We start from the raw sequence: 20,871 nt of genomic DNA on the forward strand, positions 1-20,871 counted from the left end.
AAAACAAAAGGACGACTAGCAGGACTCATCGGAAGACGATTCAAGCTGAAATTGATGACTTAGCTCCACCTAAGAAGGTCAAGCTCATCAAAATATCAGCCTTAAGCGAGCAGTAAACGTGTTTTGGTACATTGGAACCCAGCTGATCTACCGAGAATTGAACCAAAAGAAGATAGAATGTATCGAGGTCGAAACCATCAAAAGAAGATTTCAAGTGCTGATGATTCACCCCAACCTTTTCGAAACCAATGCATGTAAGAAGGAGAGCCTATCGGAAGATATGTGGGAGGTGGATGGAAGTTATTTTGTTGAACGGCATTTTACTTGTGGTAGGTCTGTTATTACAATAGTAAAAAATGGAGAAGCAGAGTTTAAACGAGACTAGAAAGCAGTAGTGGAAAATTGTCTATGGAAAGTGCGCGAAATAGGTTGGTAGGTACATTGAATATTTGAAAAGTTGAACATGAGAAAGCTGTGTGCAAAATAGAAGTCGCGTTTGCTCATACTCATGCATCAAGTTTTTTATAGTTACAAAACGGAATATTTACATCGTTCCATAACCATGGATGGATCATGAGTCCATAACTAAACCAAACCCAAGACTAAACTACACTCACTAATTATATTGTCTGGTGCGCGTTTCTATGACCAATTTTTTGTTCAGAAACTAAAGTAAGTTTACGCAAAACGAGTAGTGTTAGTCTAGTGACAATGTGTTCAGAAATTCCAACTTATCAAAAGAAGAATTACCTGGCAGGGAGAACCGACTCTGAAGAAAGCGAAGATCTGCAGTCCAATTCATAACGTCGATGTTTGTTAAATAATTTAAGGGAGAAAATACTGTGATAGTCAATAATATTGAACTAAAGTTTGATTTGCTACTTTCATGCACTACATTTTCTAGATTAATCTCACTCGGATTATTTGCTCTAACCGAATTTGAAAGAATTATACAGTAATCAGAGTTGTCTACTGTTAATGGTTATAATAACTAAAACAACGTTATTTTAATGGAAATTGAATAGTTTTTCGTAAAAATTGGCTTTTTTCCATCGAGTACTACTAGTACCACTTCCATCTCCTGTGTCTCAACGTTTCTAAAACTAAGTTTTATCTTATAAAAATACATTGCAGCCTTTTTTATTAAATATCACCACCATTGACTTACTTATCCACATCTACAACAGTATAGTTATTATGCCCTTATCGAGTCGCAATTCCGATATGCCCTTCACTTCTGGGGTACGTGTGGTGCGACTTGATTTGAGTGAATCTTCAAACTACGAGCTGTTAGATATTTACTCAGACTATAAACAGCAGGGCTCAGTGCCTGACGGGACTCCTTTAAAAAATTCAAAATATTGACTCGTCCTTCCTTATTCCTCTTTGAATCGGTTTACCGAATTCGTAAATACGTTTCTCCAGTTTTTGAAACATCATTGCTCAGTTATCCCCTCACTTAGTAAAGCGGAGCACAACCTTTATCTACCTACTCCACGTTAAGAATTAGTTAAAGGCTCAATACTTCACAATGCAAAAAATACACAATCATATGCCAATTGAAATCAAATCTTAATTTTTTTTTCATATTTAGACTTTTATTCTAATAATAATATTCATTACGCAATACTATTTTAGGATAACCGTATAGTTAGTTTTAGTATCTGGTTTAATGTACATATAATACATACAAAATCTATATTACATATAAAAACTTTCACATGTTCAGTTTCAAACGTAATTTTGTTATTCATTGTATTTTTCCTGTGTATGCTTTATACTTAAATTTTCTTTCATTAGGTGTCTTTATTTAGTTATTTGTATGTTTATATCCTAGTTTTTTACAAGGTTTTGTCTACAAATTGTAAACAATTTTTTGACAATAAATCAATTCTCTCTCATTCTTAATATATGAATGAAATTATTCTTTTCATTCACTGGTTGCCCACTAGAAATTGTAATAAAAAATATCAATGATCATTGATTTGTCAAAAGCAAGTAGTTTCGAGAGAAGTTGTTGTGTGTTGTAACAAAAATATTTGGTAGAAAATGTACCATATCATGATATAATGATGGTTCCAAAACCATAAGAAGAGAGGTGATAGTAGGATATGAGCGAAGAACCACATACTTTTCCTTTTTTCTAGAATATAAATAAAGATTACAGTTTGGGAATACAAGATGACAGCACAGAATGTCACAAGCCAAGCCACAAGGGCCACCAATTACTCAAAACGAAAAATTGCAGTTTCCACAGAGGGCCACTGCAAAAATAACCGTAGAGTCTAAATTCTTCAACAGTTTTCTATAGAAATATACGAAAGAAAACAATAATCAAAATAAATAAAATATTGCAAAGAAATAAGTATATTATTAAACTATAGTATTTTTTGTCATTTTTGTTTTGCTTGGTCTCTCAAGAGATAAAATCTTCGTATAGGATTATTATGATTCATATTTGACCTCACTTTTTTAACTTCTCTTGGATATTATCTTCATTTTAGGTACACACATAATTAGCTCAAGTCAATACTAGCATACGCACATTAATGAATAATTAAAAGATTTAACTTTTTGAAAACGAAAATGGAAAGTTATTTAAAAATCGGTAAACTACAATGCGGGATTTGTGTAATAAAAAAATACAATAAGAAAAAGCACCATAAAATAAAAACGAACTGAAATTGGAAACTAAATATAACAATTAGGAGAAGCAGTGACGTCAAAAATATAACCTCAAAAAGTAAAACATTTCCTTATGCATTGAGTTCTTATGGGTTAGTTGATTCTCTTTAATAAATCCACAGTTTTAACTTCATGATGGATTTTTCTATTCAAATTATCCAAATTATTGAATTATTTTAATTCCCTTAGATGTTTTGAGTCTATTTTTTTAATTTTCACGGTCCTATATCCTCGTCACTATGCCCAATCTTCTATATAATATGAAATAAAGTTTTCAAGGAAAATTGAGATTAAAGACATTAAAAACAAATATTTATTTTAAAAATAAACTATACAGTAATATTAGGTACAATGTTATTCGTGATAAAATTTGAAAACTTAAACATTAGTATTGAAAAAAGTGAATTTTAGACATAAGCTAATAGCAAAAACATTATAATAAACAAAAAATAGTGAATATGCGTGAAAAACGACTATATAAACACATATTACTACAACATACAAAATCATACAAAAATCTTACACATACTCATAAGATTTAGACTGTTAATCATACAGTCAATACATTTTTGAAGTTATACTACTTCTGGCGTGGTTCGGGGGAGAAATTTTTACGATGCATACCGACACCGCTATGTCAAAATGCAACACCACAAAGTTGGTTGGTAAATTAGTCAACTAATAACCATACTCAATGCATTTATTCAAATATTTATAAATCTAGATAAGACAGTTCGGTAGCATTGTTTTATGGATAGATTGACTATCACGAAACCCAAATTTAAAAACCCTACTCCTGCTGATGAATGTTCCAAATGTTAAACTTACAGAAGAGCTTGACAAAAAATTTGATACTTGAGAATGTGGATGTACTAGGAATAGATACTACAAATTCTGAGGGGTATGAGATCTAATTCTTTGTAGCTTCTTGTTTTTTGTCCACATCTTGCAATGTAACCTAGTTTTTTCTACTGTTTTTCTTTATGAATGTCAGTATTTCATTTTCTTATTCGTTTCCTTGATATTCACACTCTTCAAATCCGTATTAACTATTCCCATCTCATTTTTAGCATTTCCATTGGTTTCTACTATTTTATTTTCTCCGTGTATCTTCTCCACTACTTCTGTAACTGTGTCCGTATCATCCAAGTCTGTGTAATTTCATGAATTTGGCAATATCTTCTCTATTCTTTGTCTCCCTGTTCTAGCTAGACAATGAATTTTTTCACGGAAACATCTTGAATCCATTGTAGTTTTTTCTTTCTTATTTAGTTTTTTTCTAATGTTTTCCTATATAACTGTCTAGGTTTTACTTTTTTTATTCGTTTTCTATTTATTTATTGTCTTCAAATTCATATTAACTTGTTCTCCACATCCCGTTTTTAGTCGTTTCCATTGGTTTTCCCTCTTTTAAATTTTCAGTCTAACCTCTTCACTTCTTCTGTAAATATGTCCATATCCTTTTAGTCTGCGTATTTTTATGAATTTCATAATATCTTCTCCATTCTTTGTCCTCCTGTTATAACTAGACAGTGTTCCATTTCATTTTTTTGTATTAGATTCGTTTCACTAATCGAATCGCTGCTTCATATCTGTCTATGTTTGTGTTTCCTTTAATCTTTTCGCTTTACTGGTATGGTTTGTATTAAATAAAGTTGATTATATCCTCTGATCCAATTTCTGAAGTTTTCTTGATATCTCTTTTGAAAAAGAAACCTACCTAAAATTTATTTCTATTTCGTATTACTTTATTCTATATTTCTAAATAAATGTTTTAGTTTTTTCTTGATTCTCCATCTAGAGAAATATTATAAAAGAGTTGTGCGCATTGTATCTCCTTGCCTTATTCAAATTCCTTTGCTGGTTCTTCTTCTGTCTTTACTCTTGCTGCTCCTTTGATCAGCCTCTTCATTTTCCTCGGGACCCCAATAGGTCTTCATTAATTCATACTATCAAAATCCTGTTTAAATTTTATTAATAATATATTCTGATTAATATTGTATTTGTATTTTCTTAAATTATTTATGTCATAATGTAAATTGGTTCATAATTGACTTATCCTTTTCTAAATCCAAATAGTTAATCAAGTATTTTCTTATCTTTTAACCTCTAATTTAGAATTGTGAGATTAAAATAAGTTTCTTTTGTAGTTGACACATTCAGGTGCGTCACCTCTCATGGAATGGGAATAATAATTCTTTTTCTGTATCATTTCTTATTTCCATATTTCTATTACTAATTTAAAACTGATTTCCTTGAGCTTGGGTCCTTCTAGTTGTCAATAGTTGTCACAAGCCTTGATCCAAAATTGATTCCATCTGCTTAAGTCTTTATATTATCCTTCAACTTTTCTTTGGCTTTAGTTTAGTTTTTCATGATAAAATTATTATGGACGGGAAATATTGGATCGACTAATATAATATTCTAACAAATCTGGGCTGCACAGAAAAGTTATTATCAGTCTACAACAATGTGGACGGAATCTTAAGAAGGTGAAGGAAAATTTTTATGAATATTCGTGATAAAAGTGTTTCTATAATACAATAATGTTTAAGTACGTTCATAAACTTGAATGTTTCTAATATTAATAAATACATATTTCATAACACTAGATGAAATTTTGATTTTTTTCTGCGCTTATTTAAGCCAAAGAAGTATAACTTCCAATGTGTATACACACATGGTTTTTTTCATTGTACTAAGTACCTTAAGAACTATAATAATATGTCCCTCTTGATCATTACGTAGGATATTTGTGATATTAAGTTACAAATGTGATAATCTTGAACCGAACCCAGTAATCTAACTTTTTTTATGAAGTATTTATGGAGTAAGTTACTCGAGGCCACGAACTATATTTGGATTTACAGTTTTGTTTAAAAAATTTGAAACCACAAACTTTATATATTGGTCTCGCTTTAAAGCTTTCGTCGAAAATTTTCTATATGAGATAATCTTCCTACTAAGACAATATCGTACAATATTTTATTTTCATTGTTTGTGACAAAATCTGAATTTTCTTAATCTATTTTTATTTTTGTATTAATTTTTTTTATTCGAAAGTCGGTGTACAATATCATCTTGCCCCTTCTCTGCGTCGCGTTTGCTATTCTTTGATTCTTTATCATTTTGATGGCAAATAAAAACCTACCGAAAAATAAACTTAATTTACATATTATATATTTGTGTACCTGTCAATTTTTCTGAAAGTTTTATAGCGTTTTGTTTGAAATTTGTTTTTCAAAAAACAGTTGAGAATATTAGTTGTTATGTTAAGGTTATCAAAGACTTTTTCGGAATCTATGAGATGATTATCTGTGTTTGTAGACCCTTTATAGGCGTACACGTATTTTACAACAAGTTTCTCTATATTTTATTATCAAAGCCCGATTTATATATATTTTATTTGAGCAACTAATCACTTTAATATTTTTAGATAACTTTAGATAATATTTCAACATAAATTTGACAATTTACACGTAGATCAATCCATTTAAATTACAAGCCATTAACAAAAATTAAATTTGCCATTAATAACCTAACTCCCGCCCATTTCTGTCAATGTAAAATTATTCAGAACAAATAATACAGTCATGAGCCATCTAAATATCGGAGATCTGTGATCTTATCATATAACTTTTTGAACCAATTCCTTCGTTCAGTATTATAACAGGATCCCATTACTTTCCCAACGTACAGATCATTATCGAATTAATTCCATAGAATCAACATTCAAGAATAGAGCGAGTTATAGTAAACTAAAACTGTTGATAGGGAGAGAGAGAGAGATCATCGATACACAACTCTGTCTACTCTATTCTGATTGGATCTTAAATTATAACTGTATGTCTAAAACACCAATCAGAAGCGAGTAAAAGAAGATAGAGAGTGGTAAACCTATGCTCTTCCAATAGTAAAATACTAACTTAAATGCCACTCTTTCTATCTTTAATATTAACTCTATGATTAAGTCACAGCCACCTATATAGACGATAATTTCCGAGAACTCTTTGTCAGTTATTTAAGACTGACATATATACAGGATAAACGAGTATAAATATTACAGCCACGGACATTATAATGTGAAGAAATATGAGGAAGATTATATTATTGTTTAAGTGTGATATAGAAAATACAAAAATACAATACTGGAGACGAATAACTTCGATAATTTAACAAGAACATCTGTTTTAATCACTTTTATCAAGGGTGTCCAACTGCTTATAGAGAGAAAAATAACATCGATGTACTACTCTCTATCTCTCTTCACTCTAGTCTAATTGGATGTTTAATATTAATTCTTTTCATATAACACCAATCAGAATTAAGTAAAGTGAGAAAGAGAATGACAAACCGATGTTCTTTGTACCTCCTTCAATAGTACTTTTTAGTTAAAAATGAGGTTTTGACGCGTGGATCATTCTCGAGTAACTCACTTCAAATATTCAATTCAATTCAATTGAGTTGTGTGTGACTGAGTATTTTCACTCCTCAAATTCTTAATGGAATTAATTGAAAAACAGTAGTTAATTGTTACAATTTCTAAAATAATATTATTACAAAGCCAAATAGAAGATATTATTCGTTTTATTCACTTTAGTTTGTTAATTTTTGCAGTAAATTTAGGAACGATAACATTTTTAAACAGATAAAGATACCGTTCAATAGTTCAATAGATATATCACAAATTCTTACTTCACATTTAAAAAATAATTACATAGAATAAACGAAACGAGTATTTTCTTCAATCCGGCTCTTCTACAATGTATAATGAGTCCAAAATGAATCAGTAGTTGCTTTGCAATCCAATCGGGCACATGGGTGAGCACTACATGTAACATATATGTACCAAATTATCGTTTTTAAGAATTATGTACAGTTGCGTTTTCCCCTTTGCTCATTAAACACCAGAAAAATGTTTGGGCTTATGAGTGTAGAATTTCAAACTCGATTTTTTTAGATTTATAATTGTATTTGCTTAAACTTAATTAAGAAGGTATATATACTGAAAAGTATAGTTCAAAAAGTGCTTCCGCAGTGTTTGTTTCAATTGATTCTTATGTACCAAGCTCATGGACTTCGAGCATAAAGTGCTTAACAAATTGTAAAAATAAAAGCAACTAATGTAACAAATAACTACACCGTAATATTTACAGTGAATCGAAAAATATAAATTGGGACAACACTGAAGACACTACAATTAGAAACTGTTTTAAATAAATAAATTGTAACATCATATTGTTTGAATAAGACCGTCCCTAATTTTTCACTTTAACAAACATGCCTATAATTCAGAAACCAAGCACCGTAAAAATATGTATACGTTTTTTTCAAAACTCGATGTTGAAATTCGGTTATAAAGTTTTATTCTATATTGGAAACTTATTTTTAAATTTATGATTTATGTGAATTGATTCATAACTAAGGTACTCAGTGGCTTAATCTAAAACAGTACAAATTGTCTTAAAGATAAATTTTTGACCATTCAACAAAAATAATGCAACAATTAATTCGTTGTTTGATTTCGTTTCATTTCTACGTAGAGAAGATATGTAGCGAAGCAGTAAACTATGGCGTTGAACAGTCCAAAAACCTGAAAATAGAAATAAAAAAATTTAATGTGCACCTAAAACAGTAGACTATAAACCTATAACAAACATAATATTTTGGAAAAAGAGATTGTTTCGGTGATTATACAATATGTTTTCCAATGTAAGGCAACGCTCACTCAAAATCTTTTATTTTCTTAAAATTTTTAGATTTGTACCAGGGTTTATATTTTTTTCTATAGAGTTTTTTTACTCGTTACTGAAAGTAATACGTAATCAAGAAACTGTCAGATTTTATAAAACGATAGTAATTTAACCTATACATTTTGATAAACTAGCAAAATTTTCTATAAATTTACCTTTAATGCAGTTTCAAACTTATATGTACCAATACTAATAATAAATATGAAGGAATTACCCTAGGAAAACCAGGATTTTGTTGAACGACTTCCTGATTTTGAAAGGGGAGAGGCTGTTGAACTATAAGGTAATGTTCAATAAGATTTCATAAACGAGCCAATTATTAGATTACAAGTGTGAAAAATAACACTTCAAAAATATTATTTTGACGTGGAAATTAAAACTAAAAATTTGACATTTGCTGTTTATATTACAGCTTATTGTTACTTCCAGCATGTGAAGTACCTTCAGCACTATACGTTTCTTAAAAAATTAATAACAAAAGTACGTGTAATTTTTTTCAAATGTTGACTTTATCAATTTATTTAAAATCTAGCTACAAAATTGATTGGAATTAACAAAAATTCTGTTCCACTAACTAGAAAAATTGACTAGACAAATTTTAGTGTACGAAACAAGTATTTGGGATTAAAAAATTCTTTGTTATTTTCATATTTCAATTCACCTAAAAGATGTGCCTGATCGGGAACGGTGGTATAGAATTGATTTTTTCTTGTTTCTTATTTATTTTATTAATAAATAATGTGTTTAAGTTTATACCGACTCAACCCATAAAAACTTCAATAAATACGAGAAAATAGATATCATTGAATAATTTAGGTCAGTAACTGACAGTTTCTAAGTTTATGTATAATCATTTCGAAAATACGAAAAGCAAAGGAAACTATTGAATAGTTGAGTTCTAGAATAAGCAGTATTTCGTTTTGAGTGTGTTGCAAATTTATTTATTGTCTATTTGACTGGGACATTTGAAACTTTAATAACAATTGAGAAAGATTAAAATTACAAATGCATTTCTTCTTATTCTGCACACACTTATTATACTAGATTGATCGCTTATGATATGTGATGTAGGAGATCTGATTTATTAATACACGATTCGTCCCTGCAAACATTTCCTCACTATTTGATTGGTACATACTGAATGTGAGAGATAAAATATGAAGTGTATCAAAGAAATTAAAATGCTAAAACAAATAACATTCTACTCTTTGGTGTCCCTTCCCTTCCTAAACTCTTTTTCCCTCTTATACTTTTCTTTGCAGTCTTTAGTCTTCTTGTTTTGTTCTTCTTTGATCTATAATATTTTTTGTCATTCTAATACGTAGTTGTTTAACCTAACCTAACCTAATCATACTTTCCATTTTGCTTTTCCAAGTATTCTTCCTCTTTAATTGCCAATATTATGATCCTGATTCTAATATTTATCCATACTAATACATTGTATTATTAGTTAAATTACCTGGGAACCTAATGGTCTTATATTTATTAAATTATGCAAAGAAACTATAAAAGTATCCATTATTCTTAACGACTTATCAGGAATAAAATATGAAACTGATCATTTGCAGGCTCCATTATTGTTAGGTTCGTAATGATCAATCTATATGTAATAAATGTATTACTACGAGTATTAGAAAATGTGTAGTAGTAAGATTAACAATAAAATGGGTTAAAATTCCGAAAAGATTTTGCTGAAATTTTGCGAAAGCTTTTCCTTCATTTAAGGAGATAATTCCTAAAAGCATTTTTACTGACAAAGCCTCGTTTTCCCCCCAGACCCCTTTAAAGTTATAACAGTTTTACAAAATATCTACGAAAATATTGATTTTAGAGAAAAACATTTCATACAAAAAATTTAGCTCATAAGAAGCTCCACATAATCGTTTTTATACAAAGAAAATATACATAGATGTATAGTATTCAGTTGTGAGTTGACACGATTTTTTGAATAAACGGAGAGAGTAATATGTTTAGTGCCGATAAATTTAAATCAACTGCACGCCGAAATGTGGCAAATGTCGAGTATACGATTTTCAAAAACATAAAACACGAGTACTTGAAATGTTAGTACTTTTTATTTAAATTTAAACAAAGCAGATTTATTTACAGTTGATTGCACTCGAAAATATGGTCCTTCGAGCCGCATTATTAACAATTATGAACAATAATTCTAGTAAGTTAAGATAATCTTTAACACGACCTTATTGACTTTTTGGCGGTATAAAGTTTGTCGTGTTAGCTAGTTCTTAATAAACAGGTTAAAACTTACCCCAGCTGCTATATAGGCATCTCTAAAGTATAAAATAGGGTGTGTTCCTGATGCTATAATTAACTGAACGATGAAAGCAACGATGTACAATATCGCCCAGAAACCCGTGTTAACCAATTCCTGAAAATTAAATATACAATTTAATATTTAAACTAACAATATACCGAGTACAGTATTGAAAAAATATCGGATGTTGAGGACTATCGCAAAGATCACGATGATAAGAATCGTTTCGATGGAAAGATAATGGCATATAGAGAGTTATAATGAATGCGCAAAATTCATAAATCGTACAATGTTCACTTCCGAATAAAATGTCAAAACAGTATATCTTTTGACGGAAGTCACAAAAATAAAACGTCAAAAAAATAATTTAAATAGAGGTCACAGAAGAAAAACGAAGATAAAATTAATGAAAAATGAAACTAAAAACGAAAAACTAAATTTTTATAACTTTTAAATTAACCGTGCAGTCTTTTAAATTAAAATTATTCCTTGAAGGAATTATTTAAACAGTGTCCCATTCACTATCTGACATAGGTCAAGACGATGGTAGGCCTGATTTACATCATCTGCGGAGTTATCGTCTCATTTCATTCTAATTGGTTGTATTAAATTACTAACTTTTTTATTGGAACGTAGACATTTTCAAATGTCCCTACAGAAAAAATTCAAGACCTAGGTGACCACTTCATTGATCCACCAATCCAACTTTCTTTAAACTTAAGGCGTTAATGTGGTTGTGCACCATCATTTTGGAACTAAATGCTGGTACACAAGTTTTCCTTATTATTTGTACAACTTATGTCATAAAAATTTAAAAAAAAAACTATAATAAATGTTCGAAGTGGGCAACTTGCACTTCCGAAGTCTACGAAGGATATTTCTTTGAACTTGAAAGAGCATTCCAAGATTCTGCCTTATATACATACATACTTCCTAAATCATAAATTTTATCGAGTTGAACAAGGAGTACCTTTTCGTTAAATCGTTGTTAACCATTGGGTATAAGCTGCTCCTGCCCTTCTGATAGTGGTGTAGAATTATGTTTTCCATCCAAACACATTACTATGGACATACATAATCATCCATTGGAAATTCATAAATTTCTAATGTCAGATGCTAGGTGGACAGAAGATAGCGGACAAGCACTGTAGGCAACTGCGAAGCTCTCCCACTACACTCTCTGCCATTGTTGAGATTCAAGCGTCAGTCGGCGTTGTGCTACAGCCACGTAAACATGTCCGCCATTATTGATGCTCCCGCCAAGTGTGAATTGCGAAGTGTGCTTCGTTTTCTACAGGCTGAAGGCCATAGTGCTGCAGAAATTCATCAGAGTCGTGTGTATGGGGAAAACTTCAACTGTACCCATCTTTTGGTAATAAAATTATTGTTTTATATGAAGTTGTCTTTTATTTATAGCCTATCGGAGGTTGAAAAGAAACGGCCCTCGTTAATTTAGAGAATATACTTGAATATAAGTTGTGACTTTATTTTAAAGGCTTATAACTCAGAAACGAGGGGTCGTATGAGAATTTTTATGTCACAGCATCATTTTCACACCATCTACTCACTCCCGAATTTTTTACATCAAGTCCCGGATCACCCTAAGATGAACAGTTAGGTGTCGATTTTTTATTATCGATGTTATCCAGAACTAGGTTTGAAGTAGGATCGATTTAATCGACGAACAGAGCACACATTACTAAAATTTCAAATTGCCAAATGACTTTGATAGAATATTAATTGATTTTCAATATTACTTACTGACAGAATCCAATTGATTGGTAGTTTCAATGCTTCTCTAATTCCTAATAGGTATATGAAAATCCATAGAATTGTGAAAATAAAACTGGTTGTAGCAACGAACAGGAAAAAATGTGTACCACTGTAATAAGCTGGTGATGCTAAAGCCATACATAGAATACCAAATATCTAGAAATAAAAAAAATATGTATCAATTAAAAGTCGTTGGAACAAAACAAGTCTGTACTCATTAATGGTGATTTATAATTGGGTTTACTACTAATAAATTCGATGTACATAAAGTTTGTTCCAACACCCCATTTTTGTATTGTCCCAGAACCGAAACGGATCGATTTTGTGCGCAGGTAAGTTGGTAAGTTTTCAAAATGCGCATTCATGAGTCGTGTAATAATTAATATAATTTCAATTTACAAATTATGAATCGAGAAAACAAACAAAAAATATTAATGCACATACTATCCAATGACAGAAGCACGTACGTTACCAGAAATGAGCTCAAATTCGGAAGACAAGCAATAAACGGTCTCACGCTCAAGTCAATCCAAACAGTATATACACTAAATCATAGATAGACAAAGGAATACTAGACTGCGGATAATGGAACGAAGATAGATAGCTCTACCCTAGACCAGAGTAGGACTACCAGGTGTCCGGATAAAGCCAAACTTAGTCAGGCTTCTCGATTGCATGTCCTGCTAAAACAAATGATGTCGACTGTCGAATGCTCCGGCACTATGCAGTCTCGTCCGATAGCAAATGTTTTGATCAACTTCAAAACCTTAAAAGTTTCCTGAACAATAACGAAGAGAACATCGATTTTAAGAAACTGTTCGCACACAAGAAGTGTGCAGCCTATTTCAAATCGATGTGTAGTCAAGATTGCTTTCCAGAGTTCCTTGTATGTATTACTTCGCGATTCCAAGACATAACGCAAACGTTGAAAAAGTTTTTTCCTTGATAGATCAGCAATGGTCAAAAGAACACGACTGATTACATGATGACACTGTAGCTAAAATGTTGGTAGAATTTGATTCAAAACATTTGATGTGTAATGATTTTTACAACTACTTTTTGAAAGAAACGGAGCTCTTAAAGCAGGTTTCTACCAACCAAAAATTGTTTTTTTTTTATTGTTTAACTTAAAGAGAAGAAGTTTAGTTTTGTTTTATTTTTTTTATTTTGTTTTGTTTTGGGAAATAGCAGCAGGTAAATAAAACTTATTTGTGCAATTAGAGTTCATTAGAATTTAATAAGAATTCAAAAATGTTGATAAATGTTTATATAGAATTTTCTGAATCGTCTAGGGTGTCTGGCCTTTTTTTCTAGAGTTGACACAACTTTCGAATATAGAAAGTATATGAATCACACAGTCTAGTATTTCTCGAACAGTCCCTATCAAGTTGGAATACTTGCATGGGCTCATCCGATAAAACGTCACCAGTTTTTTGAACGCGTTTTTCTTTGGGTGCAGAAAACGAAAATTGCAACGCACAGTTTTCAAGTACATTGGAATGATGAACCTATAATGTATTACAGAATTACGGAAAACCTCAATTTCTATGTGAAATATTTAAGTAAAGCGGTTGAAAGCTACCAAACTTCATGATGAATTTCTTGCATGGAAAAAATTTGAATCCAAAGGAATTATGAAGAATGCAGTGCTAGAGTTTTTAGTGTTTATAACCAAAGAATAGTTTTTCCAAAGAGTATCAAAGAGCGTGACTATACTTCGAATATCAAGGTTTCCTTTTTATATGATCATTTAATAAACAAAGTGATCATTGGAAATTGATACTCTCCATATTATGCTTTCAAGGTTCTTTAAATTTATTTAAATCATTAATTGAAGCTTTATCTAAATACTTTTTTCACCCAGTTTTTTCCGAAATTGTTGAGAATAAGAGGCTTTATAAGTTGTACAACAAATTTATTGCCCTTGATAATTTCTCAAGCTACGCCTCTGCGGTACTTTCAAGGTGGATGACCTAGTAGACTTCGCAGGTGCGGTTGCACTCTCTTTTATTATTGCATCACGAGCCAAAGGAAGAGCAAAAAAGAACGGAAATGGCCTTATTAGTATCGACAAAATTGGTAACGTATTACTTTGCATTGGCGTATGTATCTAAAGGACGTAAAATTGTATTTATATGAATGTCGTTGTATGGTGAATTTAAAATCTTGTAGGGAGAGACAATTCTTTAAATATTGATCATTAAAACAAAGTAATCAAGCAAATCACGAAAAAAAATTTTTCATTAGACTCTATTCCAACAAAATAAATTTGGAAAATTGTAGTAGTCTATATGAAATAGGCAGATTCTTTCAATAGAATATAATTTTGTGCGATGACACACAAATAAATCTATGTTGTATACTTGAAATTATTTTCTATTGGACGTTTTTCACTTTTGAACTATAAATCCCAATACAGTTATTAAAGTCCAAGTTACAATTTTTCCATTTTATATTCTAATTTGCCTGGACTAATATGTGAAACTAACCTCTATTTCAATGCGCTGAAATAGCATACGCCATCGAGTAAATATAACCAATATCTCGTCACCGATTTATTTAGACAAATTTTGAGCAACTTCAAAAACAAGGACGTCTTGTAAATTGGATATCAATTTAAAATAATACAACTGCATTTAGTTAATAATTCAAAGGCACCATTCATGTTTACTCAGTATATTGTTGATAAAATAGGTAATATATACAGTGACCTTGTGATTTTTAAAATAATTACACCTATTTTAATATTATTTACAATCTTTTATTACTTACGACGACCATCCAAGGCATTTATTATAGTACAGGCAAATAAGGCGATTTTGATCTATAACCTTAAATTTAATTGGGTGGTTTTGATTATCTAGATTTTGGGAGGTTTTGGAATACTGAATAAGTCTAGCAACAAAATTGCGGGTAAGGATTTGTTAAATTTTGGGACTAAAAAAATTTTGAAACGCGAAACTATGAGGAATTCGAAAACAAAAACTGCCGTAACAAGCATTTTTTCCTGGCCTCAAAATTTTCACCGTAAAATGGGTTCATGTACTCAAAAACATTTTGTATTGCGGATAACTCGAAAACTATGAGGATTTCGACACAAACCGCCGGTACAAAAAATGTAGAGCACAACACAATTTTTCAAGTTTTTCCTAATCTCAAAATTTCCATTATAAAATGGGTTTGAACGTTCAAAAATATTTTGAATCTTGAATAACTCAAAAACTACGTAGAATTCGAAAAAAATTGCCGGAGCGAAAACTATAGAGCATAAAATGAGTACCCACATTTTTGTGAAAGTTAAACTAATAACAAGTCTGTGAATATTGAAATAATATTCAACCGAGAACGAAGATAGTGTTAATGTTAGATAGTTTTCTAAAAGTTCATTTGAAACCAAACAGTAGTTCATGTGTGTTATATACATGAAAATATTAATAACACAAACGACAAATCTCTTGTTGAATTTGCTTGTTTATATGGCAGAGATGAAATATATAAATTTAAACTCCAAGTACTTATGTGGCCGACATACCTCTTCATCTCGCAAGATTTTCGAAAATTTCCCAGGTCGAAAATTATGCTAGCTTACCCGATTAGAAAATAAAGATCTTAACTATCATAGTGTATTTTGATTTTTTGAAAACGAAGTAGTTTTCCAAGAGTTAGAGCAGTTTCCATGTGTGCCTGGAACGTAAATTAGCTTGAATTCGTACTGTCGGGAATTCGCCTCCGGAAATGCTCCGGCTTTCGGCGTTAAGGAAGATTCACTCAGCAATAATGACTAAAGACCTTTTTTTAGAAAATTTTGTGCTCAACAGTTTTTTTCGAATTTCTCTTAGTTTTCGAATTATTCGTGCTTCAAAATTTTTTTGAATTACCAGTTCCAAAATTTCGAAAACCTGTGCTCATAATTCTGTTAATAGTTGTTAGGCTTATTCAGTAACTGAAAACCTCTGAGAATCTATAAAATCAGAAGCGCCCAACTTAATTTCGAACTTAATCCGATTTTACCTGTACTATTATTCTGCATCTTCGAAACTAAAAAAAGTTTCATAGATATGTCATAATTTTAGGTGAAACAATATACAAAAATCTTGAGAAATGATTTCGTTCAAAAATTTATAGAATCAGAATCAGGAATAACACCTTTCTTTTTACCACTCTGTATTGAATTCACTTTATTTCTATGGTACAAATTTTATAATCAATATCACACTCCAGTAAATATTTCGCTTTGAATTTTGCGTGATTACTTACTGATGAGAGCACATGAATCAATTATAATATTCGCCAATTAACTAGTCAATTAGTTAATTAATTTAATATTTCATATGGCGAATATGGTTGTTTTAACTTCAATCAGTCTTCCAACCGTTCTTCTATAAAAAATATCTTTCCGAATTTAGTATGTTTATGGATATTTATAAATAAATAATCCAGGCGCTGTAACCAAAATTTTACTAAAACCTGACATTAAAAAACAATGGTAATTTTTGCCACATACGTAGTTTTTGAAGAGGATTTTAAGAAAAAAAATGTTAAGCGCGCGAGCGACCATGAAAAATTGGGAAAACCACCGGAAAAACTCTGAAAATTGGTATTTCATCAATAAGGTAGAAGGTATTGGAAATTTCGATACAAACAAGTATTTAGAGCGTGATCGTTCTCTATCTACAATTTTTTTGGAAAAATAGTCAATTTTGGAGATACGTGGCCCTGTTGTGTGTTGTTTTTCAGTAATGGACCCCTGGTGCAAGAGTTGTGAAGCGCATGCTAAAGTTAATTAGGCTGTAACTGTGTGGATTCGTGATTTCAGTAGGCTAAAATCAGATTCCCATAATGATTGTTATAAAGTTGATTTTCCGATTCTACACTATTGATATTTGTGAATTCGCTCCCGATTATAATAACAGCTTTGACGGTTCGAATTATTTATTTATGACTATTCCAAAAAATTGCAATATAACCTTTTATTGTTCCGCATCAATTGAAATAAATTTCTTAAAAATAGAAGAAAGGATGAAATCATATAGACCGACTGAAGTTTATTATAAATTGGAATTTTCGAACTGAAATAAGTGAAAAAGAAGGAAAAAAAGTGGCTGGGCAGTGCACCAAGCATTTTTCAAGCAGAAATCTATGCAATTGAAAAATGTGTTTGGTTCAATCTAGAGATGAACTATCGCAAACATGAGATCATCAGGAAAGGAAATGAAATAGCTGATAAGCTCGCTAAAACGGGGCAGACAAGCTCTTCATGGGAACCGAAGTCTTCTATGGTATCAGCTACAGAACAATGGAAAAAGCATTGGAAAAGAAGGTAGATAGGAGAAAAACCAATTATAGGACCAGCTGCAGGGGTTGAGACAGAAAAAGACTTTTCTGAGAAACTATTACAAGAGTAGATCTGCTGTATCAATCTAAGTAAAAACAATCTACGAATACTAACAGGAGTTCTATCGAGGCACTGTCACCTCAAAAAACACCTGAAGACGGATAGACCTAGCAGATAATGGGGCGTGCAGATTTTATTGAACACTTCACCTGGGGGAGTGCTTGAAATAGAAGACGAAGATCTCTGGCAATTAAATCCATCTGGGTTCTCCAGTATCTCAGCAAGGTAGGGGGACACAATAGATCCTTTAGGTCGCAGTGTATACGAGACTCCAAATCTATATATACATATATAGGAGGAAAAAAATACTAGTATAAACCAGAATGACTGAAGATGTGTTAATATATTGATTTATTGAATAATGATGAGTAATCATATTTAATTAATTATTTAAAGCGGCCTCCTCGGAGTTCCCTGTCGACTGATTCACCGTGTGAAAAATCAGCGCTTGGTATTTCAAAATAAAAGTGGCCTAAGATGACTAAGAAAAAATTTAAGGTCACTGTGAGGAAGATCAGATTCTGAAATACGGATTCTCACATTGATGAAGCTACAGTCAAGAAGGTAGACTTACTAGCCTAATCATAAAAATTTCCGTGTGTTTTGGAAAATTTCAGGAAAGTGTAAAAAAAGATGAATGAAAACTGTCTCACCGCACGTTTTTAGACGCATATCGTGAAAGGTCGGGGTCATGGGTCTAGAATGACAAGTAGCCTTTTACAGGAAACTGCACTTTGAAATTTTTACGTCAAACGCAAAAACATCGATCTGAAGAATGAGCAAACTAAAAAACAACGTGAAAAATGTGATTGAATTTGGCCAAAAACAGCTTTGGTTAATAGATAAAAATCACTTTGGACGACACTTTATAGCTATTATTATTAACTAAGTTGGAATTTCTGAGACCGTTGGCGATATTCGTATTGAATACACTGTTTACACCACCACTACACCAACACTCACAATTACACTGTCTGACGCGCGTTTCGATAACCAAGTTATCGTCTTCAGATATCTAGTCAGTCACAATCATGACATAAATATTAATAATGTAAAATTGTTAAAAAATATATTCAATAAGAAATTAGTGGATGCATTTAATAGTATTGAAATTGCTAGATGGGTGATTCCGTTCTAACTGTGATTTTTTGTATTCAAAATTTCAAGATTTTAAAATTTAACTTTTCTAACTTTTTTATGCATATTATTCATCTATTTTACTGTAAAAATAAAACTCTAAGAGGAATTTACTACAACTTCAAAGTATCACGAGCAAGACACAAATGTCGGATTTTGAGTTCCACGGTACTGACTCATTTATCCACGGTACTGACATGGTAACTTAAGATATTAAACAACAAGTGCATCAATTTTCCTCAGTTTGATCATAAACATTAGAATTTATAAGGTAATTAGTTTAAATCATTTGTTACGACAAAAAAAATTAATAATTTATCGGTAAATTCTAGGAATGGACATGACACGGTACTGACATTCAAGTGATGTAGTATAAGTTTTCTTTAAGTGGCAAGTTATATTGTATAAAAATAATGTTTAAATATCTTAAGAATTATTCAATTAACACAAAATTTTTATTAATTGATTATTAATTAATGACTAGTACAAAAAAACAATACAGGACATTGAATATCACAGTTATAATGGAATCACCCAGATATAAGAGTAGCTTGAATAGGGACAAAGGGCCGCATTCTTACAGCCCACTATAGTCAAGGAATTAATGTGAAGATTCACGCCAATGAGTTATTTCCCGCTGGAATTAATTTTCGCGGGAGAAGGTTTATTGGTGGAAAAATTTAGTATAAAACAGATAAGTCCAGTCATTAGATTCTTCTCTTCCGATTTGTTGATTCGTAGATCTGATAATTGCTCATTATTTCGTAAAGGAAGCTAACCAATTTTCTGGAGTTATCTCCAGTTTCCATAAACACTCGAGTACCGAATAATGTTTTTTCTTAAATAAAAAAACTGCTCGTATACCAAAAATCATTTCTTTTGGTTTTAGTATCTGTTGAAACCCTTGGTTCTTGGACTAAAAGATATAGAATTTATATAAATTTAGATAAATTCAATAATGTAGATATATACTTTCGGTATTTTTTTTATTCCATTATTGCCAAATTATGATATCATACGTACAAACTTCATCCGACACGATCCCTATCCTGTGATTATCTTTTACATTTTTGTACTCTTTGAAATCTCTATAAAGCATGATTTTTGAAAAATAAAGGTTTTCCATATCTATACTACACAATGACTTATATTGGTTATAAATTCGTCTTCGACATTTTGTAGGTAATTCGTCATTATATTCTACTTTCCGTCATCGATTTTGGTTCTACTGAGCCGAATACAATTTTTTTCAATCCACCTAATTAGTCTGATTCCGTCACGTGTGATTTCTGCTCAACGTTTGACGACGGAAGAAGATATAGGCGGAGCAATTTATCAATTTAAAAAATTAAACGGTCTCAAGTCTAAAGACTTGTTTCTCAAAATATAAAACTTCATCCTCGTATAACATTTTTATCCATCCTGTACTAATGCTATTCACCTTGTATCATAAATTATTCTTATGAAAAATAGTAGATCAAAGTAAAGAATCGACCTTGCAACCCAAAATATTTTCAGAAACATTCGTCAAATATTAAGACGCAATGTTAGTAGTTGGAATATTATCATCATTGAAATATTGTAGTCGCTTTTATGCATTACTAATACTGAAACCTTGAATGTTCAACATATAAGTAATATTTATGCAGTTATTTATTAGTCATTTCCATGTTTAAAACACATCACACTTAGAGGCGTTTCATAATGTAAGCAGATATTTCAAACAACAAAACTGAGCTTACCTAACCTAACCTATGTCACAACAATAGCTTATCTGGGTTTCTCTGTGAAGTAATATGTTGCTGATATGCTAATAAATATTAACTTTTTCTTTGTAAAAATAAACAATTACC

The 20,871-nt window shown here is 31.0% G+C and overlaps 1 protein-coding gene across 1 annotated transcript in view; it reads right to left on the bottom strand.

The window, feature by feature from the left end:
- Positions 1–3,763: 3,763 nt before the first annotated feature.
- The window catches only part of LOC130898560 (CKLF-like MARVEL transmembrane domain-containing protein 4), a 53,983-nt gene continuing 36,875 nt past the window's right edge, over positions 3,764–20,871 (bottom strand). The window contains exons 2-4 of the mRNA XM_057807946.1: positions 12,475–12,642; positions 10,708–10,827; positions 3,764–8,278 (exon numbers count right to left, since the gene is read on the bottom strand). Of these exons, the coding sequence (XP_057663929.1) occupies positions 8,192–8,278; positions 10,708–10,827; positions 12,475–12,642 (375 nt within the window). The 3' untranslated portion in view covers positions 3,764–8,191. The remainder of the gene's footprint in view (positions 8,279–10,707; positions 10,828–12,474; positions 12,643–20,871) is intronic.

This window comes from Diorhabda carinulata, chromosome 10 (assembly GCF_026250575.1).
Source record: "Diorhabda carinulata isolate Delta chromosome 10, icDioCari1.1, whole genome shotgun sequence".
NCBI lineage: Eukaryota > Metazoa > Arthropoda > Insecta > Coleoptera > Chrysomelidae > Diorhabda > Diorhabda carinulata.